The sequence below is a fragment of the Typopeltis vanoorti genome, chromosome 21, assembly GCF_054136105.1.
Source record: "Typopeltis vanoorti isolate ZY-2024b chromosome 21, IOZ_Tvanoo_1.0, whole genome shotgun sequence".
NCBI lineage: Eukaryota > Metazoa > Arthropoda > Arachnida > Uropygi > Thelyphonidae > Typopeltis > Typopeltis vanoorti.
Genome location: NC_143569.1, coordinates 18,997,072 through 19,019,487, shown reverse-complemented (window position 1 = coordinate 19,019,487; position 22,416 = coordinate 18,997,072). Strand labels below are relative to the sequence as shown.

Genomic DNA, 22,416 nt, shown 5'->3' with positions numbered 1-22,416 from the left:
CAAACTACTCTACTTTTATCAACTACACCAATGCCATCTACCGCCGACCACTACTATTTCACAAACAATCACAAATATTCATGCCGACGGTGGGATTTGAACCAGTAGACTTTTGGCTGGAGAGCGGATACACTAACCACTCGGCCAACCAGGCCGGCTGTGTCCTTATTAAATTTTATTCTTAATTATCTCGGTGGTTTAAGTCATTGAAAATATGTTCATAAACTGAGTCAATCTGCATACAAATATATATATTATTGAAATTAGGATTTACTTGGGATGTATACATTCATAAAATTAATTTAACTGACTAGAACCTGAGAAAGTATAACAAAAACCTTTAATAAATCACGACTAGTTTCATCGGTGCTCCGACTTCTTCAGGTGAGAAAGAAAAAACATAAGACTTATAAAAATAACAAGGTAAAAACATGGATTTTCCAGCTTAATAAAAAGAAGTAGAATAGTAGCAGTCATATTTGAATAGGTCGCACACATTCAACTCATGCCAACGGTAGCACGCAGTCACCTATTCAAATATGACTGTTACTATTCTTCTTTTTATTAAGCTGGAAAGTCCATGTTTTTTACCTCGTTATTTTTATGTCTTATGTTTTTTCTTTCTCACCTGAAGAAGTCAGAGCACCAATGAAACTAGTCGTGATTTATTAAAGGTTTTTGTTATACTTTCTCGGGTTCTAGTCAGTTAAATTAATTTTATAAATATATATATATATATATATATATATATATTGCTTTATTTAGAATCCTGATGAAGCCACATGTAAGAGAAACTAGTCAGATATTATTAATTTTTAAATAAACTACAATAAAAAAAACATCTGTTTTAATCCTATTGTAAATTCAAGTACAATTTGTCATGGTGTACATATCAAATTTGGGAAAAGAGAGGATTCATAGGTGAATAATATTGAACCTTCATATTAAATCAACTTTTCAAGAAATTCTTAATTTATTTTAATAAACTATTGCACTCTTATATGATAATGCATTTACAGAAATTTTAAAAATTAAGTTTTCCAAGTACCTACCTCAGGCATAGACAGCTCCTGATCAAAACCAATGTCCACTTTATCAATAACAGCAAATGAAGAGCCCAGCCATCCAATGAAGAAAATTAGCTAAATTAATAAAATATTTTATCTCTGTTGTATTGTGTTTTCTAAAATGCGAAGAAAAGAGAAATTTGAATGCTTAATGAAAAAGGTAAATAAACTAAATGTGTTTTAGATTGCATTCTCATCCATTTTTATTAGGGTATGAATAAATACACATATTTGTAATTGGATTGCTATGTCACTGGAGGTCATGGTGAATGGCTTTTCAACTGTGAAATTTGCTTCAAATAAAGGTGTGTGCCCTTAGGCCATTCTTTCACCTCTCCTTTTCCTCCTACATAAAAACAACAACAACCTTGACCCAGTGATGACACAAGTATTCATAACTTTCCTGATGAGTTGCCATTAGAAGATATAAAGAAAGTAAATGAAGATAATCTAGGCTCAGAGATTTTGAAGATGAAAGTAGACATGGCCATTAAAGAACTAAAATGTGGAAAGGCAGAAGGAGTAAATGAAATACCAGCAGAATTCCTGAAACAACTTCAGAAGAAAGGAACTGAAGAAATAATCAAAATAATAAATTTAATTTGTAACAAAGGAGAATTACCAAAGATTTTATGACCTTAATATTTATACCTATACCAAAGAAAAGTAATGCAGTGAACTGCAAGGATTTTAGAACAATAAGCCTCATTTCCCATACATCAAAAATACTTATGAGAATTCTAACACGAAGAATTGCATCTAAGGAGGTGAAAGAATTTTTTGGAGAAGATCATTTTGGTTTCAGGAAGGGTAGGGGAACAAGAGATGTGATTAGACTGTTAAGAATAATAAGTGAAAGAAGTCTGGATGTGAATAAAGAAGTTATATGTTATATAGATTTTGAAAAAGCTTTTGACTTTTTAAAATGAGGTAAGATGGTGAAAGTAATGGAAAAGATTGGTATAGATTGGAAAGACAGATGAGAGACATATATGGTACAATAGAACCAGGTATCATTGGATGAGGAGTAAGACAAGGCTGTTCTCTGTTACCAATTTTGTTTAATGTATTCCGTAGCAATGTTAAAAGAAGCACTCACCGAGGAATTCAGAAGAAGAAATAAAGATTGGAGGTAGACAGATATTTGCAATGTGATATGCAGATGACAAGACATTATTATCAAATACCGAAACAGGACTACATCTGTTGAACAGATTACTGGAGTCCTGTATCAATTATGGAATGAAAATTAACATAAGAAAAACAAAGGTAATGAAAGCAGCAAGGAAAGAGGCAAATATGGATATCAGAATAAATGGGGAAAAATTGAATCAAGCAAAGACATTTAAATATCCAGGAAGTGTGATTAGTAGTGATGGAAGATGTAAAAGTGACATAAAAGCAAGAATAGCAATGGGAAGAGATGCCTTTAATAGAAAATAGAATTTATTCAGAAGTAAAATGGACAGAAACCTAAAGAAAAGACAAATAAAATGCTTATGTGTGGAGTGTTGTTCTCTAAGCATCTGAAACTTGGACATTGAAGAAAGAAGAAATTAAGATTTTGGAAAGCTTTGAGATGTAGATTTGGAGAAGGAGGGAAAAAATAAAGTGGACAGATGAAGAGGTCTTAAAAAGAGTAGAAGAAAGAAGTCTGTTAAAGAGGATAAAAAGAAGGGAAACTAGATCGGACATATTTTGAGAGGAAATGGGATCAGAGATGCCATCGAAGGAAAAATAGATGGAAAAACACCCAGAGGAAGAGTAAGGAAAACAATGCTAGATGACATGCTGAATGGAGACAGGTACACAACCTTGAAAGAGAAGCTCAGAACAGAAGAGAGTCGAAGGAAAGTTTTTGCTACTAAGAGAAAACCTCTCATTTGCAGAATACTTAAGAAGATACTCATCTGTAGCAACTTCATCTGTAACATTCTTGATGTAAGGTAATGTAATTATATTCTTAACATCTTGTTTATGTAAAGGAGCTCTTGGAGGCATATTAAGAATTTTCTTGATTGTCTTCAGTTCATACCCAATGAGGATGAGAGTATTCCTCAGGTAGCGCAGTTCTTTACTCTGTTGTTTTTGGCATACTGAAACATTGTAGGCTCCATCTCTTAATCATGTAATGTATGTAATCTTTTGTAATGTATGGTGGTATGAAGCAGCATGTAAAAATCTTCCAGTTGAATAGGTTTCTGTATGCTGAAATGATCAATCTATTTTCCTTCTTCATTTACTTCAAGAAAGATGTCAGGGAATGGTAATTCTTTGTGATCTTCTAGTTCAAGAATAATTTTATTGCGACCCCTGCTAAAGGGTCAACTTGGCATAGCTTTTTTTTTTCTTTAATTACCAACTCTGAAATTCATTTTTTACTGCTTGACAAAATAAGCAATTCATTCTACAAGCTTTCTCTATCAGGGATACTCAGATATGTATTTCTGTCCAGTTAGAATGAATGCATGAAAATCACTTGAGTTAGCAATAAATATAAAATATAATAATCATCCTGCTATAGCACAAATTACATTTATAAAAGCATTTATTTGGTTGTTACTGATCATTGAATCTAATACAAGAAAACACTTCCTGGACAACATGAACGGTGACAAGATGAGATTTTAACTGTGCTAAAGACATTACAATACTTTGTAGGTTCACTGAAGTATATGTCTGCAGCCTGTCTTTTAAACATTATATAAAACCACTCTGGAGAGCGTCCTACTACTCAGGAACTCCACACTGGAATGAACATAAACAGTACGACGATTGCTGCTGGTACAAAACTGTTCTTAATCACTGATTGGTACCTTATCTCTTTTATATGAGGTTTTAATTCTCGATCATTCCACTCATTATTTTCAACTAAACATAAGAAATGGCTCTATGATAACTACTATTATGTATACACTAAACTTCATATAGTTGGTCAAATGTAGTATCAGTCCTTGGAAAAACACTCAATTGTTCTCTGCTGAAGCAACAGGGAATACACTGATTTCATTGAACTTTTTTCAAAAATTTCCAGTTGTTTATAAAGTCAGAGGTTTCAGCCAAGTTTTAATTCTTGGTAAAACTTAATCTAATACTATTTATTTATGCAAAACAAAAACATCCATTTAATGAAGAAATAGTAAGACTGTATCATGAGTAAATACTGGGACAACCTCCAGTTTCAGGAAAATTAACGCATCTACATAGTATGAAAGTCTCGGGGTGATCAGTGATGTGTTCTAAGTAATTTCAAACACTGTTCAGCATCTTGTATGCCAAAGGACATAGTTAGCATAGCAAAAGCATAGTATACATAGCAGACATTGCAAAAAGAAAATATCTTTTGGAGGAAATGTATATACTTGGTATAGCCCTTCAATGAAGCATTCCTAGTTCACAGTATGCAATTTTCTGAAGAATTAAATCCATTGATAACCCTTCTTGAAAAGATTCTTAATCTCACCAGACTCTAGGAATCTGGGGGTAAAAAAAAAATGTTTTCATAGTTTTCGTAAGATCAATTGGCATAAGTCAAAGAATACATAAAACCTTTATCAGAACAATGGAAATGAGTCCTCTGGAGCAATCAGGCATGCACCATGAATTTTTGAGGTAATATTATAATATGTGTTTCTTGACATATCAGTTAGGTCCACTTGTCACAGTTTATGAAATTGTTACCTTTAGATCCTATATTGATGAAAATTATGTCCTATATTATGACAATTTCAGTATTTATACTGAATTTGTCATATTATAGAACATATCATTACTATGTCCTATAATAATACTACACCTTACATCTTACTGCATCCCAGTAATAAACTGGAATGCAGATTTGGGGTGTAAACAATATGGCTGATGTTGATTAATGGAATTTACTAATACTTTAAAGGCGGAGTAAGGACAATACCACCAACTTTTTATAGGAAGTTAGCAGAAATTTTTTTCTTAATGCATCGCAATAAGTGAACAATGCATTAATTTCTGTAAATAAACATGTTTTTCAGTTAATTATTGGTGTGGAGACTGCATGTTTCTAAAAATATAACATTTAATAAGATACACAGTATAATAACAATACATAGTTGGATTTAATTTTTTTTTTTTTAGTGGAACCATTTTTGCCATGTCCTCCAGAGCAAGTCCATTTCAGATTTTTTCCCCCTTTCATGCACTCTAGAGAGACAGCAAGCAAGCAAGCAAACTATACTGTTTAGGGATATCACAGTTATGAGAAGGCAGAAATATGTCAAAATCTTTACTAACACTTTCTTGACAGCTGTCTTCTCAGCATAGGAAAGTTTACTACTAGATGTTGCTATATTTGTGATATACTGCCTCCTGGTATGAGATGCACTGCTCAGTTTATATTTTCTGGATCTCATTTTCATTTTCCCACCCTCTGGCATGCTCAGAAGCAAGCAGAATGATTTCCTTCACAATTACAGCATTTTCGTGTCTTTGTTTTCATTATCTTTACTGCTATAACAGGCACAGATGGCATAGTCATGACAGGAAGTCTGAGAAAGACTATACTTTTCACATTTAAAGTAGCGCAAAAGGGTTTGGGATGCAAGGCCTAACTGGGCAAGTTAGATATATTTCACAATGATGATGGTGATGGTTTAGGTATATAAGTAAGGATGATTTTCCTGGTTCCCACCAGGAAAATCATCCTTAATTTTGACCATTCCTATATATGAGTATTCTCCCTATGGCTGTCACTCCTTGATCTTTCATTCTGGAGCATATAATCTCCTTACCTCTGCTGAGAAATGTTGCATGAAGAAGATGCTGTGATTGAGTACACTGTTGTTTCTATCAGAACATCCCCTGAACTGAGTTTTTTTCACGAATTTTGGGGATCCTACGAACACTTCAAATCCTTCTAGATGAAGGGTGACATTTCCCATGTCCATAGAAAATGTCACCAATGCTGTCTCTGATTTTTTTGTGTTTATTTTCATTTTCTGCTGATGTTCCAATGGTTCGGGAACCAGGTTGGAGCTTGATGAGGGTCCCTTAATATGCAAGAAGATGAAAAATTATTCATACTCAATGGGTATTTAATTCAGCACCAGTGCTCCCTGCTCGCCACAAAGCCACGCATGAATGTCCTCTCTTCAGCAAGCTATGATATGTCAAAATCTTTGACATATCATAGTCCCAGTGCTTGCAGGAGTGAAAAGACGGGGCTACCCAGGCAACTATACCAGTACACCAAAGTAAGCATTGGGACTTTTCTCTGGACCATGGGGAAGGTGAGAAACGGTAATGATCGTTGCAGGCAAGCATACTAGCCAATTGTTCGTGGCTGGGCCATCAAGGAATGCCCCATTTTTTGCAGTACCACCAAAGTGATGGAACTGGATTTTTCTGCAAGGGATGGTTACTCCAGCCATGACCAGATGCCACACATGGAGAGGTGCTCTGCTGCTGTTCCACATAATAATAATAAATAAATTATTATTAATTATTATAAAGAGAGAGAGACCCCCTGCAATTCTAATTTATTGCATAGAAAATAATTATTAGGGTGCATAAGGATCAAAGCTGAGAGGAGACCTCCACATAGACTAAAATACACAAACATTATTCAAGAAAAAATAAGAGTTTGAGAACAGGAAAACCAAACCTTGGGGTTATTAACAGCTGCATGTCACCTGTTAAATCCTTCCCAAAGTCATTAATGTACAGATTGAATAACAGTGGATGAAGGAGTGATCCTTGTGGTACACCAATGGGTACATTAAATCTTACAGAATCACATTCCCCATATAGCTTATTTTTGATATGTCAGTCAGCCATCCTCTTATCAATGCTAATATTTTATAATCCAAACCCATATTCTCCAATTAATGTAACAGACTTCCATGCTGTATTCTGTCAAAATCCACAAGTATCATGGTATGTCCATTCCTCTTTTATAACTCAATGGTAACATTATTATAGAATGTGAGCAAGTTGCTAAAACATGACTTTCCCTTAATAAACCCATGCTGTTCGTAGCAAAGTAGAGATTCTCTGTCAACCCATTTCTGAGTGTGAGCCCTAACCAACTTTTCCAAAATTTTCACCACAACTCCTGAGATACTGACTGGTCAATGTTGTATACATCGGTCTTTGTCCTGTTGTGCAATGGGACTAACATACATTCTTTCCACTCTTGCAGAATTTTCCCTGTTCTGGGACTCAAATTATATAGAATGGTTGAAGGAATAGCCAGTTCAACTGAATACTCTTTTAGCCCTTGCTGATATCCCATTAGTCCCTGTTGCTGAATTCTTATTCAGTTTGTGCAACAGCTCTAATACCTTGTCATACAGCTGAGTTTCTTCATCAGTGAAGAGGTAATAGTGAACTCAATAATGCGTGTGCGTGCACGCACACACACAACGTTGATAGCTTTTAGCAAAATGGACACACAACCTCTTCTGAATCTGTCACCCTTAACACCATCTGCATTCATCACAGTTATTTTTTCATATTCATCGTTTCTTTTACTTGAAGTATATTGATAGAATTCTTTGGGTTATCTTTAGCTTGCAGAGCCAGCTTTTTTTTTTTTTTTCATACACAGACTTAGCATTTCATACAACAGTTTGTGACTGTTAGGGCATACTGCTTATAATGTTCATAATAGACATCCATACGTACATCAAACATGTACGTATGGATGTCTTGGTATTCCTTCAATCTCACCCTTTTCTTATGAATTTCTTGCTTGATAAGATTATGCATCCATTTGACTCCTACTCTATTTATTCTTTGAACTCAGGGGACACATCCTCATATTGCATCATTTAAGTGTTTTTTAAATGCTTCCACTACACTGTCAATATTCTTCCCATCCAGCAACGGATACCATTGTGCTGAACTCAGTATTCTGTTCACCACAAAGCATAATTTCCTGCTTTGTAGTTCAGCATATAACTTTTCTGAATGGAAAACATTCATAAACTTAGCCACTTCCCAAGTGAGTAAGTACTGCATGATTGCTGTCACCAACTGGAGACAGAATAGTCACGTCTTTAACTGACCCCCCCCCCCCGACACTATAATCATATCTAACGCTCTTTGATCTAGAGTTCCTTCTGTCACATGCTGCTTGAGGATATTGTCTCACAACAGCTCAATAAATTCAGTTTCATTCTTCTCATGAGATTTTACTGCTACTCAATCAATGTTTGGATTACCATTATGATTACTCTTTTTGCACCCATCATCTTTATTTGGTGATGCATTTCTTCATCACTAGCAATCGATCCACCAGGTCTGTAACACTTGGTGGATCGCCACTATGTATTTGATCTTTTAGACTCCACCTCGCACCAGATGGCTTCAAACTCACTGTAACATCAAAATCTGTTACTGCATTACAATCATAGGTCTCAACACTAACTGGATTCAAGTAATCCCATATCATTAGCAGCAAGCCTGCTCTTCTCCTATCCTGTCTATCCTTTCTAAAAATATTGTACCCTTTACACTCGATACCAGTTAGTATGTCCAATTCTGACAGCCAGGACTCACTAATGCCTACAATCTGAGATCCCAACATATTTACAAAGGCAACAAACTCCATCCTTTTATGATACTCCTGGCATTTGTGTACAGACATAACATGCTACCTGCATGTTCTTTTGTATACTCTTGTCTGTAGTCTGCATGATGCAGTTGGATAACTTGCAGATCTGTTCTTCTCTGTAGCCCTATATATGCAGACACCATTGCACATGTTTGATGGGTCTGAACTGGACAAACACGAAGCCAAAATCGTTGTCTCCTCATAATCATTTTCACGATAATGCCATTCCCATCATTAACATAGTTACATAGCACTGTTGCTCTCTTACACACATATTCTCACCATTCCTATTATAATTTAGTTTCCCTGACTTTGTGTTAGGTCTCATACCAGTTATTAATTTTCCAAGACTCCTGATACCAAATGCCTTCAAGTGTAGGTAATCCCTTTTATACAAATCCAATCTTTCCTCAAACTCACTCCACACAAGCAAAAAGTTTCATTCCTTTCCTTCTACACATCTTACGCATTGAGCCATTACCATCATATCCATTCTTAATTCATTTTTATCATATCGAGGTAATATACTTACAATTTTCACTTTCTCATCAACTCTCGGCCAAAGTGTTGCCCTGAAAGAATTAATATTTTATATAAAAAGTTTATACAGTCAACTCTTAGTATAAAAGACTCGCAGGGAGAACTAAAATAGTTTGCTATAGCCTATTTCCTTTATAACAGCATTATAGCACCCAAATGGAAAGTCTTGAAGAGTAATGAAAACTTCAAATAATTGGTATATGCTAGTGATGGAAAACTAGATCAAGATATCTAGGAAGATTTTACTGAGACAAAGGCAGTGTAGTTTGCTTTCAGATGAGGTCACAATGAAGTGCAATCTTCTGATTAAAAGAAGTTACTTTTTATTTTATGCATTTTGTCTTAATCAGCAGCAGACAGACTAACAAAAGCATACATAAGGAGATAAGCAATGGAAATAAAGAGTTTTGAGGTTAATGTTAGCACAAACAAGGAAAGTAAGAAAGAATAAGAATTCTGCCCATATAGAATGTTTGAGACTAAAAGTGCTAAAGAAATGCATGTGAACACTTGCTTGAAATAACTAACATATAGACTGACTACAAAAAAGGTGAAGAGACCAGATAAGAGAAAATTTAGAAAAAAAAGAATCTTGAATTAGAACAATGCTCATGAAGAAAGAATATGGGACGATAGAAAGAAATGAACAGCTAAAGTATTATTACTGGAATTACATTTAATTTAAATGTTTTCATTTGTAAAATTTTTGGCTAAGTTTCATAGTCATTGTCAATACAATTATAGGAAGACACAAAAAAGAGAACAATTCAATTGAAAGCACACATATTATGTGCGCACACACACACACAGTTGCAGGAGAATAGCTCTCTCTGCATTAATAGATATCCAAAATAAATTACAGTAAAATAATTTAGTTAATAAACTATTTTCGAACAACCAAAAATTTAATTACAAATTAAGGAACACGTGAATGGTGAGTATTAATCAGCATATATACTTAATACCTTTATTATCTCACCTAAAGACAAATATTCTCTTCTTTCTTATCCTGGAATTTACCAAATCTCCTGCTCTTGCAGCTTATGTTATTATGGACAAACTGGTCATTTTGCACAAATCTGTCTTAAAGAACATAACAAATACATTTTACTTAATGAACCCAACAAATCCAGTTTAGTAAACCATGCATTATCTACAAAACAAAGGATTCATTGAAGCAAAACCATGCAGAAATATGACTTCTGCATTGCTTCAATCTTGGTATCACCTCTGGGTCTGACTCCCACTGAAGAGACCTAAATAAAGGTCAAAACTGGTCTGGGTCCTATAATGCATATTAATTTATTAATGCATGTCCGCAAGGAGATGTGCTTTGCATTGTGGGATACTAAGGAAAGCGATGAGAACTCAGTCCACCTTTGCCACGAGTTTGCCCCAGTCCTGAAGATACTTCAGGTGCAAACTTTGTTTGTTTACACTTGGATAAAGGATTAAACTAAATATATAATTTATAAAACCAAAGTGTTACACAAAAGTTATTTTCTTCAGGGAAGACTGTACAAGGATGGCTGTGAAGCACACATTCACAACCCAAACCTGAACAAAAATTGCCTAAAACTTTCTCAGTTTTGATAAGTTATATTAATACTCTCAAATCATGTGTTCCTTAATTTGCAATTTTTTTTTGTTTATATTTAAAAATAATTTATTAACTGAATTATTTTATTGTAATTTATTTTGTATATTTATTAATGCAGATGGAGCATTTTCTTCTGCAGCCGATAGTGCACATAATATCATGCACTTTCAATTTAATTGTTGTTCTCTTTTCTGTGTTTTCCTAAAATTGTATTTACAGTGGCTATGAAACTTATGGCAAAAATTTTAAAAATAAAAACATTTAAATTAAATGTAAGCAATTCCAGTAATATTTTATTATCAAAATGATGCTACTTTTATGATGTTACATAAATGCACAGAATTATTTTAGTTAATGTTTTGAACCTTGCAACAACTATGCTTCAAGATCCCTTGAAGCAAAGTTGTTCAGATCCCTTCACTCAATAACAGAGGATTTTTTTTTTTTTTTTTACTTATACATACCACAGCATATCTCACTGAAGTCTTCATCAAGAAGGGTGCATAAGCATCTTTGAAAAATTTGTACAGCAAGCTTTCTGAGCCCAGCACTGAATTTTCTTTTTTAGACCCTTGGATACAACAGCATATGTCCAGTCGGTGGTTCTGCAAATAAATTACGAGACACACTGAGTGATGATATAAATAGAAAGTCCACATATTTTCTATTTTACTGCATTCCTACTAATTTATGTAAGAACTTCAGGAATCAAACAGTTTAATTATCAAAGGTTTACCCCCCCCCCAACACACACACACACCTTTAAACAAGGATCAGAAACTCTGATCTGTTAATTCCCATCCCAAGGCAATCCCCCTTCCCTTATCCTGACATTAAATTAAAGAGTTATCAGCTGAGCACTGAAGAAACTCGCATTACATATCCAGTGAATATAAACATTACTATTGTATGTTCAAAATCATGCAGGCCTCAATAGCCTTCTTTCAGGAATTGCATCTGTGCAAATGCAAATCCTGAAAGCACCAACTTCTCCAGTGATGTCATTTTCTTGATAAAAAAAAATCTTGAGAATGAATTTATATTACACTTTTCTTGCAGAAGGCACACTAGTATACTGAAATGCCACTTCTGGACTTATGACAAGAATTATATATATCTGGCCAGAGGTTGCAAGATCTATAGCACATTATGTAGTGCAGGAAAAAGGGTAAGAAGAGATTTATTGATGTTTTTTGAACAGCTGAGGACTGCAGCATTTGGGGAAGACAATGTGAGGAAGATGCAATGAAAGAAAGAAAGCAGGTGATAAAATGGATGTTAGCCAGAAGCTGCTCTCATTCTTACATTTTTTGAAGGATGTGGAGAACAACAGTGTCCAATTCAGTAATGCAATGACAATCAAAGCACTTGCAGAAGAGGCATAAAGCAAAAACAATGTATCGTGAGAGAGGGTTCATTGCTAATTATATACTTTGTTTTATCCTTTATCCAAGTGTAAGCAAACAAAGTTTGCACCTGAAGCACTATCAGGACTGGGGCAACTCATGGTAAAGGTGGTATAAGTTCTCATCACTTGCCTTAGTATCCCATAATGCAAAGCACATCTCCTTGTGGACATAATATAATGCGGATGTGTATAATGCTATGCATTAAGGGAAGGGCCACTACCCAGAACGGTTTCCCTGTATTAAGTGTGGGGTTACCTCTCCTTTTGGAGAGGTAATCCCATAGAGGACCTCACGAGGTCCCCCGGATCACCCAACAATGAGCGACTCGAAGGATCAAAACAGCGTTGCTCCCATCCATAACAGGCTCACCCTGTGACTGAGAAGAACTCTCAGCGTTTGGCTCTACCCAGTAGCAGGCTCACCCCACCACCGAGCAGAACTGCTCATATTTCATCTGAGGGGTAACAGCAACAGCCAAACCTCAGTTAACTTCATGGGCTACAGCATTGCCATCCATTACCCCTCTACCTGGGTAACAGCAACAGCTGAAAACCTCAGTAAGAACTTCATTGGCCACAGCTTCTTCCCACTGGTTTCAACCCTTAGGGGTCTCGTCAGTGGAAGCCAGACCCAGAGGTGGTGATACTAAGGTGGAAGTAATGGAGAAGTCGTATTTACCTATACGAATTGCCAAAGGGTATCACACTCTATTATTAAAATTCTCTGGATTAGAGATAAGTTTATGGAAGTTTATTTACTTGACTATACTACTAATTATATATTTGGTTTTATCCTTTATCCAAGTGTAAGCAAACAAAGTTTGTGCCTGAAGTATTTTCAGGACTGGGACAACTCATGGCAAAGGTAGTATAAGTTCTCATCACTTGCCTTAATATCCCATAACGCAAAGCACATCTCCTTGCAGACATGTATAATGCTATGCATTAAGGGTCACTATCTAGACTGGTTTCAACCTTTATTGAGGTAGCATAGCCAAGTGAAAAAACTTCCATAAACTTATCTCTAATCCAGAGAATTTTAATAATAGAGTGCGAAACCCTTTGGCAACTCGTATAGGTAAATATGACATTTCTCCATTACTTCCACCTTAGTATCACCACCTCTGGATCTGGCTCCTACTGATGAGACCAGCCACAATAAAGGTTGAAACAGGTCTTGGGTAGTGACCCTTCCCTTAATGCAGCATTTCTCAACTTTTCTAAATCCAAGGACCAGTAAAATGCCTAAAACAATTCTGCAGACCACTAAGTTACAGAGGCGTAGCTGGGGGCAGGGAGATCTGCCCCTGGCGACACCTTTCTTTGGCATTTATGAAATCTTGCCTTTCTGTCTATAGAAAATCAACTGAGTGATGAAATAGACTTCGACAATATGATTGACGATTTTGTGAACAAAAAAGCAAGAAAAATAATATTTTAGAAGGTTGGAATTAAAGTTTTACTTCAAAAATAAACATAGTATTTTTAATTTATTTCCCTACATGTCGTTTTGACTTTTTGTAATTTTTTTAAAAAAAAAAACTATGTGGGAATTACCAACATTTCAGAAACACTGTGCCATTTATAACATAATAAATCTAAAAGCATGTTTTGAAAGATACGGCAACATAATTAATTAAATTGGAAGTAAACGATTAAAAGTGTATCATCATTGAACAAAGTTTTAATTTTTATTAAACAAATAAATAAGATGATATAATTATGTTACTACTTACTTTTAATGAGATGGTTTAGCTTCTCGGCCCTTGCAGAGTTGCTGGATATCTGGCTCAATATTGGTCAACTTCAGTCGAAAATTGGCACACACACTAAGAAGATTTCTGTATTTTGTTTTTATTTGAAGGAGCGATGAAAATCCTTTCTCACAAAAATAGGTTGTAGAAAATTGCAAGATGATTTTCAATGCTTCTTCAGATAATTCTGGAAATTCAATTCTCACAGAAGACGAAATCCAAAATCAAGCAAAACCAATATCACAGAATTGCATTTTAAGCCCACTGTCACTTGAAAGCTCAATTAACCGTTCCTTTTTCGATAACAAAAGATCGTTCTCATGACTGCAAGCCTGAAATGGATCGCGAACTCACAGAAATTTATTATAAAAGTTATTCGGAAAATATGTTTCAAAATTCCGTTTCAGACTTTTGAGATGGTCACAAACTCTTTCCACAAACTCAGAATGAACAAAAATATTATTTTCCACTAAAAATGATTCCAATGTTGGGAAAGTTGCAAATTGTCTGTTTTTTACATAATTAATCCATAAAACCAGTTTTTTCTCGAATGCCTTTATTTTGTCATAGGCATCAAGAACAGTTAAAAGATTTCCCTGAAGGGAGAGATTTAGTTCATTTAATTTCTAAAAAATGTCTGAAGGATAGGATAGTGTTGATAACCATGCTTCGTCAACAGGAGTGATGCAAAATCAGAATTAAGTTCATTTACAAATAATAAAACTTCGTGCCTTAATTGAAATAACCTTGTTAGTACTTTGCCCCTGGAAAGCAAGTGAATTTCAGCATGAAGCAAAAGTTGTGTATATTCACTGCTCATTTCATCGCAGAGTACTGAAAATAACCCGTTATTTAATGGTCGAGCTTTAATAAAATTAACTAGCTTGACAGCGTTGTATAGCACAGTTTTAAATTCTGGTGGCATTCCTTTAGAGGCTAACGCTTCCCTATGTATGAAACAATCCACCCAATTCATATCCAGAGCTACTTTTTTGAATTTAGAAACAACCCCACTATGCCTGCCTATAAGAGCATGAACTCCATCCGAACAGAAGCCTATACATTTTTCCCACTGGATCCCTTTGTGTATTATGTAATTATTGAGAGTGTGAAATATTTCTTCTCCAGTTGTTCGGGATGACAAAGTTCTAAAAAACAGAATATCATCATGAATGATGTTATCATGTGCATATCTTACTTAGCATATTAACAGCGCATCATTTGTAACATCAGTAGTCTCGTCTATTTGTAACGCATAATTCTTAACTCTTTCGATTAACTGAGATTCTATGTCACCTGCCACATCATTAATTCTGCAACCGACAGTGTCATTTGAAAGAGGAATCAAATCATCTTTTAGTAACTTGTTGCCAAACATAGTTTTTACTACATCTTTTATAGCTGGACGTAGTAAATTTTCCCCCATAGAATGAGGTTTCCCTATTTTTGCCATGTGCAAACTTAAGAGATAGGATACTTCCAGTGCTTTGCTATTAATGGAACCCATGGCTAAAATTATATCTTTCCCATTATTTAATGTCGCTAAGCATCGCTGAAAAAATTCAATTGGCTTATTTTTCGCATCACAATGTTTAGTTTCTAAATGTCATTGGAGTTTCGCAGCTTTCATGCACTCGTTCGACAACACTTCATAACATACCACACATTGAGGTTTCTGTTCACTTTCATCTCCACACCAAGTAAATCTGAATTCCAAATATGAACTGTTATATGTCCTACTGTATTTTTTCTTTGAACTGCTTGTTTCTTCTACTTTAATAGTATCAGATTTACTGGCCGTTACAACACATGTATTACAATTAGGGTTAGCATTACCTGTTTCATTTGCTCTTCTTTTCAAAGTCCTAGTTCTAAGCCACTTTTCCATTATTAAAACAACGTTTCTGAAAAATATATATAAATACTGGGGTTAACTCACGACACACTTTATTCAAGTATCACTTAGCACTTCTGAAGCTATACTGAGCCTTGGTTGAAGGAAACCTTCAATAATAAAAATCAATACACAACAAGCTATTGGTTGAAATGTGGATAACACATGTTCACTTGAAATCTGACAAAACAGCAAAGGAAGGCAGAAGCAACTAAACTATATTGTTTTTCACTTTACCCCTCTTTTATTATTCATCATTCTGCAGCTACAAATTTAGCAGCAGAAGGACAAATAATAAGAGGAGTGAAGTGAAAAACGATATAGTTTTATTGCTTCTGCCTTTGAACATTCTGATGCTATTTGTTGGTTTTTTTAAGGGTCCATTTGATTTCAATAATTTTTACTTACTTATTCAATATTAATTTGTTTTGATAATTAAAAAAAATTATTTAATTAATTTAAGTCTGCCTGCAGACCACCTGTCCCATCTTCGTGGACCTCAGGAGAAACACTGCCTTAATGCATAGCATTATATATGTCCTCAAGGAGATGTGCTTTGCATTATGGGATACTAAGGCATGTGATTAGAACTTATACCACCTTTACCATAAGTTGCCCAAGTTCTGAAAGTACTTCAGGCACAAACTTTGTTTGCTTACACTTGGATAAAGGATAAAACCAAATATACAATTAGTAGCACAGCCAAATGAAAAAACTTCCATAGAAGGTTCATTGCTTAATCTGTCATCTTCTGAACAGCATTAAACAGTGCTGGTGAGGCTATGAGAGCACCACCCAAATGTGTGTGAGAGAGAGAGAGAGAAGTCCATGTGTGAGCAGATTTGGGATTTGTGTTAAGCGATGCAATGGTGAAAAGTAGTGCCTTGTGCAGGAAAGTATGCAGTATTTTTTGGTGGCTGAAAAAGTTATGACCAAGATGCATTTGTGACAGGAAAAACTGGAGGTGCAGGTCAGCCCAAGAAGAGAAATCTTATCATGTTTTGGTATCCGAGTGTTATCACTACAAGGTCTGTGAAATGAGACGGAAGGGTGGTGAGTGTATTGTCACTAGCATAGCTATGGATAGGATGCAATGTCAGTGAAAGCAGGTCTTTTATGTACAGGAGGAAAGAGAGAGCAGTACCCAGAAGGGAGGTACTCCTGCATTGATGGGGAAATATGAGAAGATGGAGCCATCTATCATGACATGTAATCAACCTGAAAGGAAGCTGGCAACTCAATTGCAAAAAGCTGAATTTCTCAAAACCTTTCCATGGCTTGAGTTCCAGATCAGGTGTGGATTGAGAGTGACATAATTCATATTGTTGGTCACTAATTAGGTGGTGGGCCTTTAGGTGATATAGAAGTTGTCCTGATGACTTTTCTAGTTTTTGAAAGCAACTGGATGGTAATTTGTTAGCTGACTTATCTTTCGTTGGAATGAGCTGTAGGGTAGGTGTCAGTCCTTGACTGTAGGAGAGATTAAAAAGGCAATATAGGATTGGTATTAATTCCATAGAATTTCCCCCAATGTCCTAAGGACCAGATGCTTTGTTTTTGTCTGTCATTCAGGATTCTTCTGATTTCTTTCTGCCATCTGGAGTGAATAGTTTTTGGTAATGTGTGTGTGAGTGAGTGAGTGATCTCTCACACACATTACCAAATGTATTACCACATTACCAAAGTGGATGGGGCATTTTGCCATGGCCATTAGCACAGAAATTGGAAGAAAAATGACTGTATATCATCCTTGCCTTTGGATGATATTACAACAGTTACCATCTGGATGTGAGAGTAGTGGAAGAGTGGCTGCGCAAAAGTTGCACACAGTGGCCTTTGGCGAAGAACCAGAAAGCTTGATTCCAATTAGAACAGGAATTCAGTTTGAGGAATTTGGCACTTTTATAACTGGATTCAGACTAACCAATGGTTTTGCAGTTGTTGTGAGCTGCAACATAGGCTGAGTGTGATACTGAAGTTTTGATTTCAAGCCATTTGTGATATCTCGATTTTTTTTTTCATATTTTTTTATTTTTAAACACTTGTTAGAGAATCAAGGCTTGGACACAGGAATTTTGAGAGGGATAAAAGGATGGACTTCACATTCTAGTTGTAATTATTTCTGTTATTTGGTCTGAGTAGATGCTTGGACCAGGCTAAATGAAGCATCAGTTGGACAATGGAAAAGTAGAAGTCATGAAGGTCTCCCATTTGGTATCCTTGTAATGACTAAAAATGGTGTGTGTAGGTTGTACTAAAATGCATGAAACACTGATCAAGTTGCAAGCCCAAGTTAACAGGAGGAGAAATGACATTCATAGTGTATTCAGAAGGCATGCTTGTCAGGAAAAAGTCAAAGGAAGTTAGCAAGATGATGGTGGTGGATATCTGGTATTCGGGTAGGAAGATGGACTATCTGTGTCAGGATGCTGAGGTACCTCAGCATCCAAGCCAGTTTGATTGGTGGAACTAGAGAGGGCAAGCCAATCTGAGTCGTGAACAATGAAGTTCCCAAGGAAGATTATCTCACTATTTGGCTATTTTAATTGCAAAAAGCTTTAGAGATATGGACTGTAAAAATCCAGAGCGGTTACCTGAATTTGGGATATGGTAGACAACAAATGAATGCTGGGTTTGTAAGAAAATTTGAGACAAAGTAAATCAAAAAGGGAGGATTCAAGGTTTAGCATTTTCTCATATGGGATGTCAGTTCTGATAAATGCATAAGTGCTGTCCATGCAGCTGAAATAATTGTGCAAGGTGTAATCTGAACAGCCTTGGTAGACAGCAGTCGTTGAAGTCACCAACTGAGGTTCTGTTAGTACCGTATTTGCCGGCATATAAGACGCACTTTTTTTTTTCTTTGAAATTAAAATAGGTCGAAAAAACAGGGTGGGTCTTATATGCCGACACTCAGTTTTTTATTACTTTTGTTTCTGGAAATTTTCTCTGCTCCGTGTCATGAAATTTCTTTCTTGCGGTGTGTGAGAGCATTCCAGTTATGTAGAGATTAGTGGATGCACATGCACTGAAACGTTGGCATTGCTACAATATTGCATACGCTAAAGAACATGGAAAAAGGGCTGCAGAGAGGCATTTCAGGCCACTCCCAACTGAGAAAATGATAAGAACTTGGTGAAATCAGGAAGAGGATCTAAAAAAAGCAACTCACAGCAAACATAACCTACGAAGTGGAACTGCAAAATGGCCAGAATTTGAGGCAGAACTGAATACTTGAATTTTAGACCACAGAAAAACGGGACTTTCAGTGTCTATAAAAATGATTATTCATCAAGCGAAAGCGATAGCCACTAACAGAGGGATTACCAACTTTACTGGATCAACATCATGGTGTTCAAGATTCATGAAGAGAAATCAGCTATGTATGTGGACTAAAACAAAAATATCACAAAAGATGCCAGTTGAATATGAAGAAAAAATTATTGAATTTCATTATGTAAATTCATTATAATATTCAGTGATAAAGTTTTTTTCCTAAAAAATGTGTACAAAAAGGGGATGCATATTACACGCTGGCAAATACGGTAATAAGTTTGGTTTCAATAAAAGATACACATAATTTAAGTTCCTGTTTAAGCCATGGATTTCATGATGTGCATATGGAAATTTTTTATGAGTATTATTAATGTTTGTGTTTATTTTATTTATTTATTATTATTTTTTGGTTGGATGCTTTTTTGGGTTTGATTTGATTTTTTATGGTTTCTTTATAATTTTTGCTTTTCTATGGAAGATTTGTTTTATGATCTGCAGTATAACTATATTTCAAGAAGTCCTTCAGTTATGTGGGTAGGAAAATTAAAGAGTAGGGGATGCAGTGGAAGGTAAAAGATTCACAGGCATTAATACATAGGGCGAAGTGGCAGTTGGAGCGACTGCAAAACTCTTTCCTGAGCGCCTCGGCTAACGGAAATAAGCAAGTGTATGAAACTAAAAATAAGCTTATGATTGGGAGTGTTTCAGAAATGAAGGAAAGAGTGTTGTACGGTGACTCATTAGTAAGAGGTGTTGTTATGTCCCTATCTTACGATTTTGTTTGTCTTACAAACTGCCTTCGTCTATATTCTTCTAACTTCTACTTTCAAGACATCTCCAAAATTTCTACTAATATCTGAGCTATTGTTCCCCGTAGTATCCCTAGTATTTGTATTTTAACTGCGCCCTTTGGGATATTTAGTTTTAGATATTTTATACATAAACAGAGAAAAGGAACTCAAGTATCTGAAAGTGTAACTATTGCAGTCATGACACTATTTCTTGTTACTCAACATTAATTCCTTAAACTTCCCGTTTCTTAACATTAATTCCCCACGTGGTTAGGCTCGAATGTTTCTAAGTGGTGCATTGGATTAGCAATATCAGACAACTATTTTTTTATCATTAAACAAAAGGTTTATTATTTCTCTAAACATGGTACATATCAAAATACTCAACTAAATTACTTACACACTAAAATTAGCTTAATACAAGTAGTTGGGCTATGATTCGACAAAAGTTACTACGATCATGCTGCCACAAAATTTCATACAAAACATGAATTCACTTAACATGGAAAGATTAGATCACCACACATTATTAGATTATTCAACTTCAAGTACACTAACAAAATCATTAACTACTCTAGCACATACTTATGACAATTCCGATTCTCTACACATCACACTAGGCATTCAAATTCCTCAGGCTACTTGATTACTCAATTTACACTAATCAAACTCAATATTAATAAAACCATTTACTTCATTAACACACAACTATGTTATTAACTTTCCTTTTACAATATAGTAGGCACTCAAGATTCTTAGGATAATTAATTATTCACAAATTATCAACACTAGCTAGCTTACTTTTAACACTCTCTATCAAATTCTAAAGTCCTATTATAATTTCTCCCTAATCACTTTAACAGTTCGTATTATGACAATGGTACCTATCACAAACAACTTCTAGTTAACATAAGACAAAATTCACAATACCTTTCTTTAGCTTCACTTACAGGCCTTTACCTTCTACTGAACGAACTTGCTTGCATAACTTCTTGCAATTCAAGGCTATATAAACATCTGCGCGGTCGGCTGTACTATCCGAAACGAGGACATCGATATCTTCACAGTTTCCTATGACTCTATGGCATAATTCGCTTTCTATATAGGAATACGGGAATAACTTTCCCGCTCACCTTCGATTCCTTGTTGTGGCATGAGGATATAAGCCATATCTCTCCACTCAGGAACACCGTGAAATCCACTAGAAAACCAAACTAAAACCACCGCGACTATCCAAACGTTTCTTCTCCTCTCGCAAAAGGCCTCAAGCCTCCTTGACTATCTAAACGTCTTCCCCAAAACCCAAAAGAGCCTACTCTCCCAAAAAAGCCATGGGGGGGGGAGGTTACCAACCCTTTTATAGCTGTTCCCCTAATGGCGCCCTTTCTTACTTCTTTTTCCTGCCTCCTACTTGTTTTCCGTCTGTCTACCAATTGGGTAGCATTTGGCTACCCAATTGGTAGGAAACAGACAGAAAACAAGATAAGGTAATGGGCTTACATGATACTGCTGGAAGTGGCTAAGGCCTTTGACAGAATACCACATGGAATTCTAATCTGTAAACTGCAACATATGGGAATGGATATAGGGTTGGTGAGATGGATAGGAGGGTGGTTGATGGAGAGATATCAGAGAGTAGTTTGCTCAGGAGTAGAGACCGAAAGACTGCCTGTGACTAGTGGTGTGCCGCAGGGTTCTGTTCTTGGACCACTGCTATTTAATTTGTTCATTAACGATATCTGAGAGGGAAGAATCTGAGAGGAACGGTTCATTTGTTCGCTGATGATGCAAAGTTGGGTAGGGCAATAGTGAATGCAGAAGATGTCAAAATTTTGCAGGATGATTGGATAGACTGAAGGTCTGGGCTAAGGAGAATGGATGTCAATTTAATGTGGCAAAATGTAAGGTTATGCATTTTGGGGTGAAAAGATTAGCAGCAGTATATCACATTGGTGGAATTTTATTACAGGAGATTGATGAGGCCAGGGACTTGGGAGTGTTGGTGGATAGGGAGTTGAAGTTTAGGGGATGCATTGCAAAAGTGGCTAAATTAGAGATATTCAATTTGCTGAAGGGTTTCTATAGGATTAATTCAGAGGATATTTTTGAGAACAGGACTGGTGGTGGGAGGACTAGGGGGACATCCATGGAAGCTGGGGAAGAGTGTGGTTAGTAAGGGTGTTAGAGATAGGTTTTTTATTTTTAGAGTGGTGAATAAGTGGAATATGCTGCCAGAGTCTGTTGTGGGTGCTATGACAGTGAATGAGTTCAAGGCAAAGTATGATAGATACTGTGTGAATGTCGAATAGTTGTGATGGACATGATGTTTAGGGCCTCCCTCAATGAGTCTAAGGACTCCTTGGAGTTGCCCGTAATAATAATAATAATAATTTCACTCCCACAGAGAGAAAAAGATCCCTCATCTGACCTTGCATGGCCTTGACAGTTTCCTTGCATACTGACATACTTTGAATTTCTTCAGACATGAGTTGAGT

General features: G+C 35.8%; 1 protein-coding gene across 2 annotated transcripts in view; it reads right to left on the bottom strand.

Annotated features, from left to right (window-relative positions):
- LOC150094659 (NPC intracellular cholesterol transporter 1-like) overlaps nucleotides 1–22,416 on the bottom strand; it is a 495,369-nt gene that overhangs the window by 177,580 nt on the left and 295,373 nt on the right. For both annotated transcript variants that reach the window (XM_090411343.1, XM_090411344.1), the window contains 2 exons: nucleotides 11,263–11,403; nucleotides 1,053–1,142 (listed from right to left, as the gene is read on the bottom strand). In XM_090411343.1, coding sequence (XP_090267469.1) covers nucleotides 1,053–1,142; nucleotides 11,263–11,403 — 231 coding nt within the window. The remainder of the gene's footprint in view (nucleotides 1–1,052; nucleotides 1,143–11,262; nucleotides 11,404–22,416) is intronic.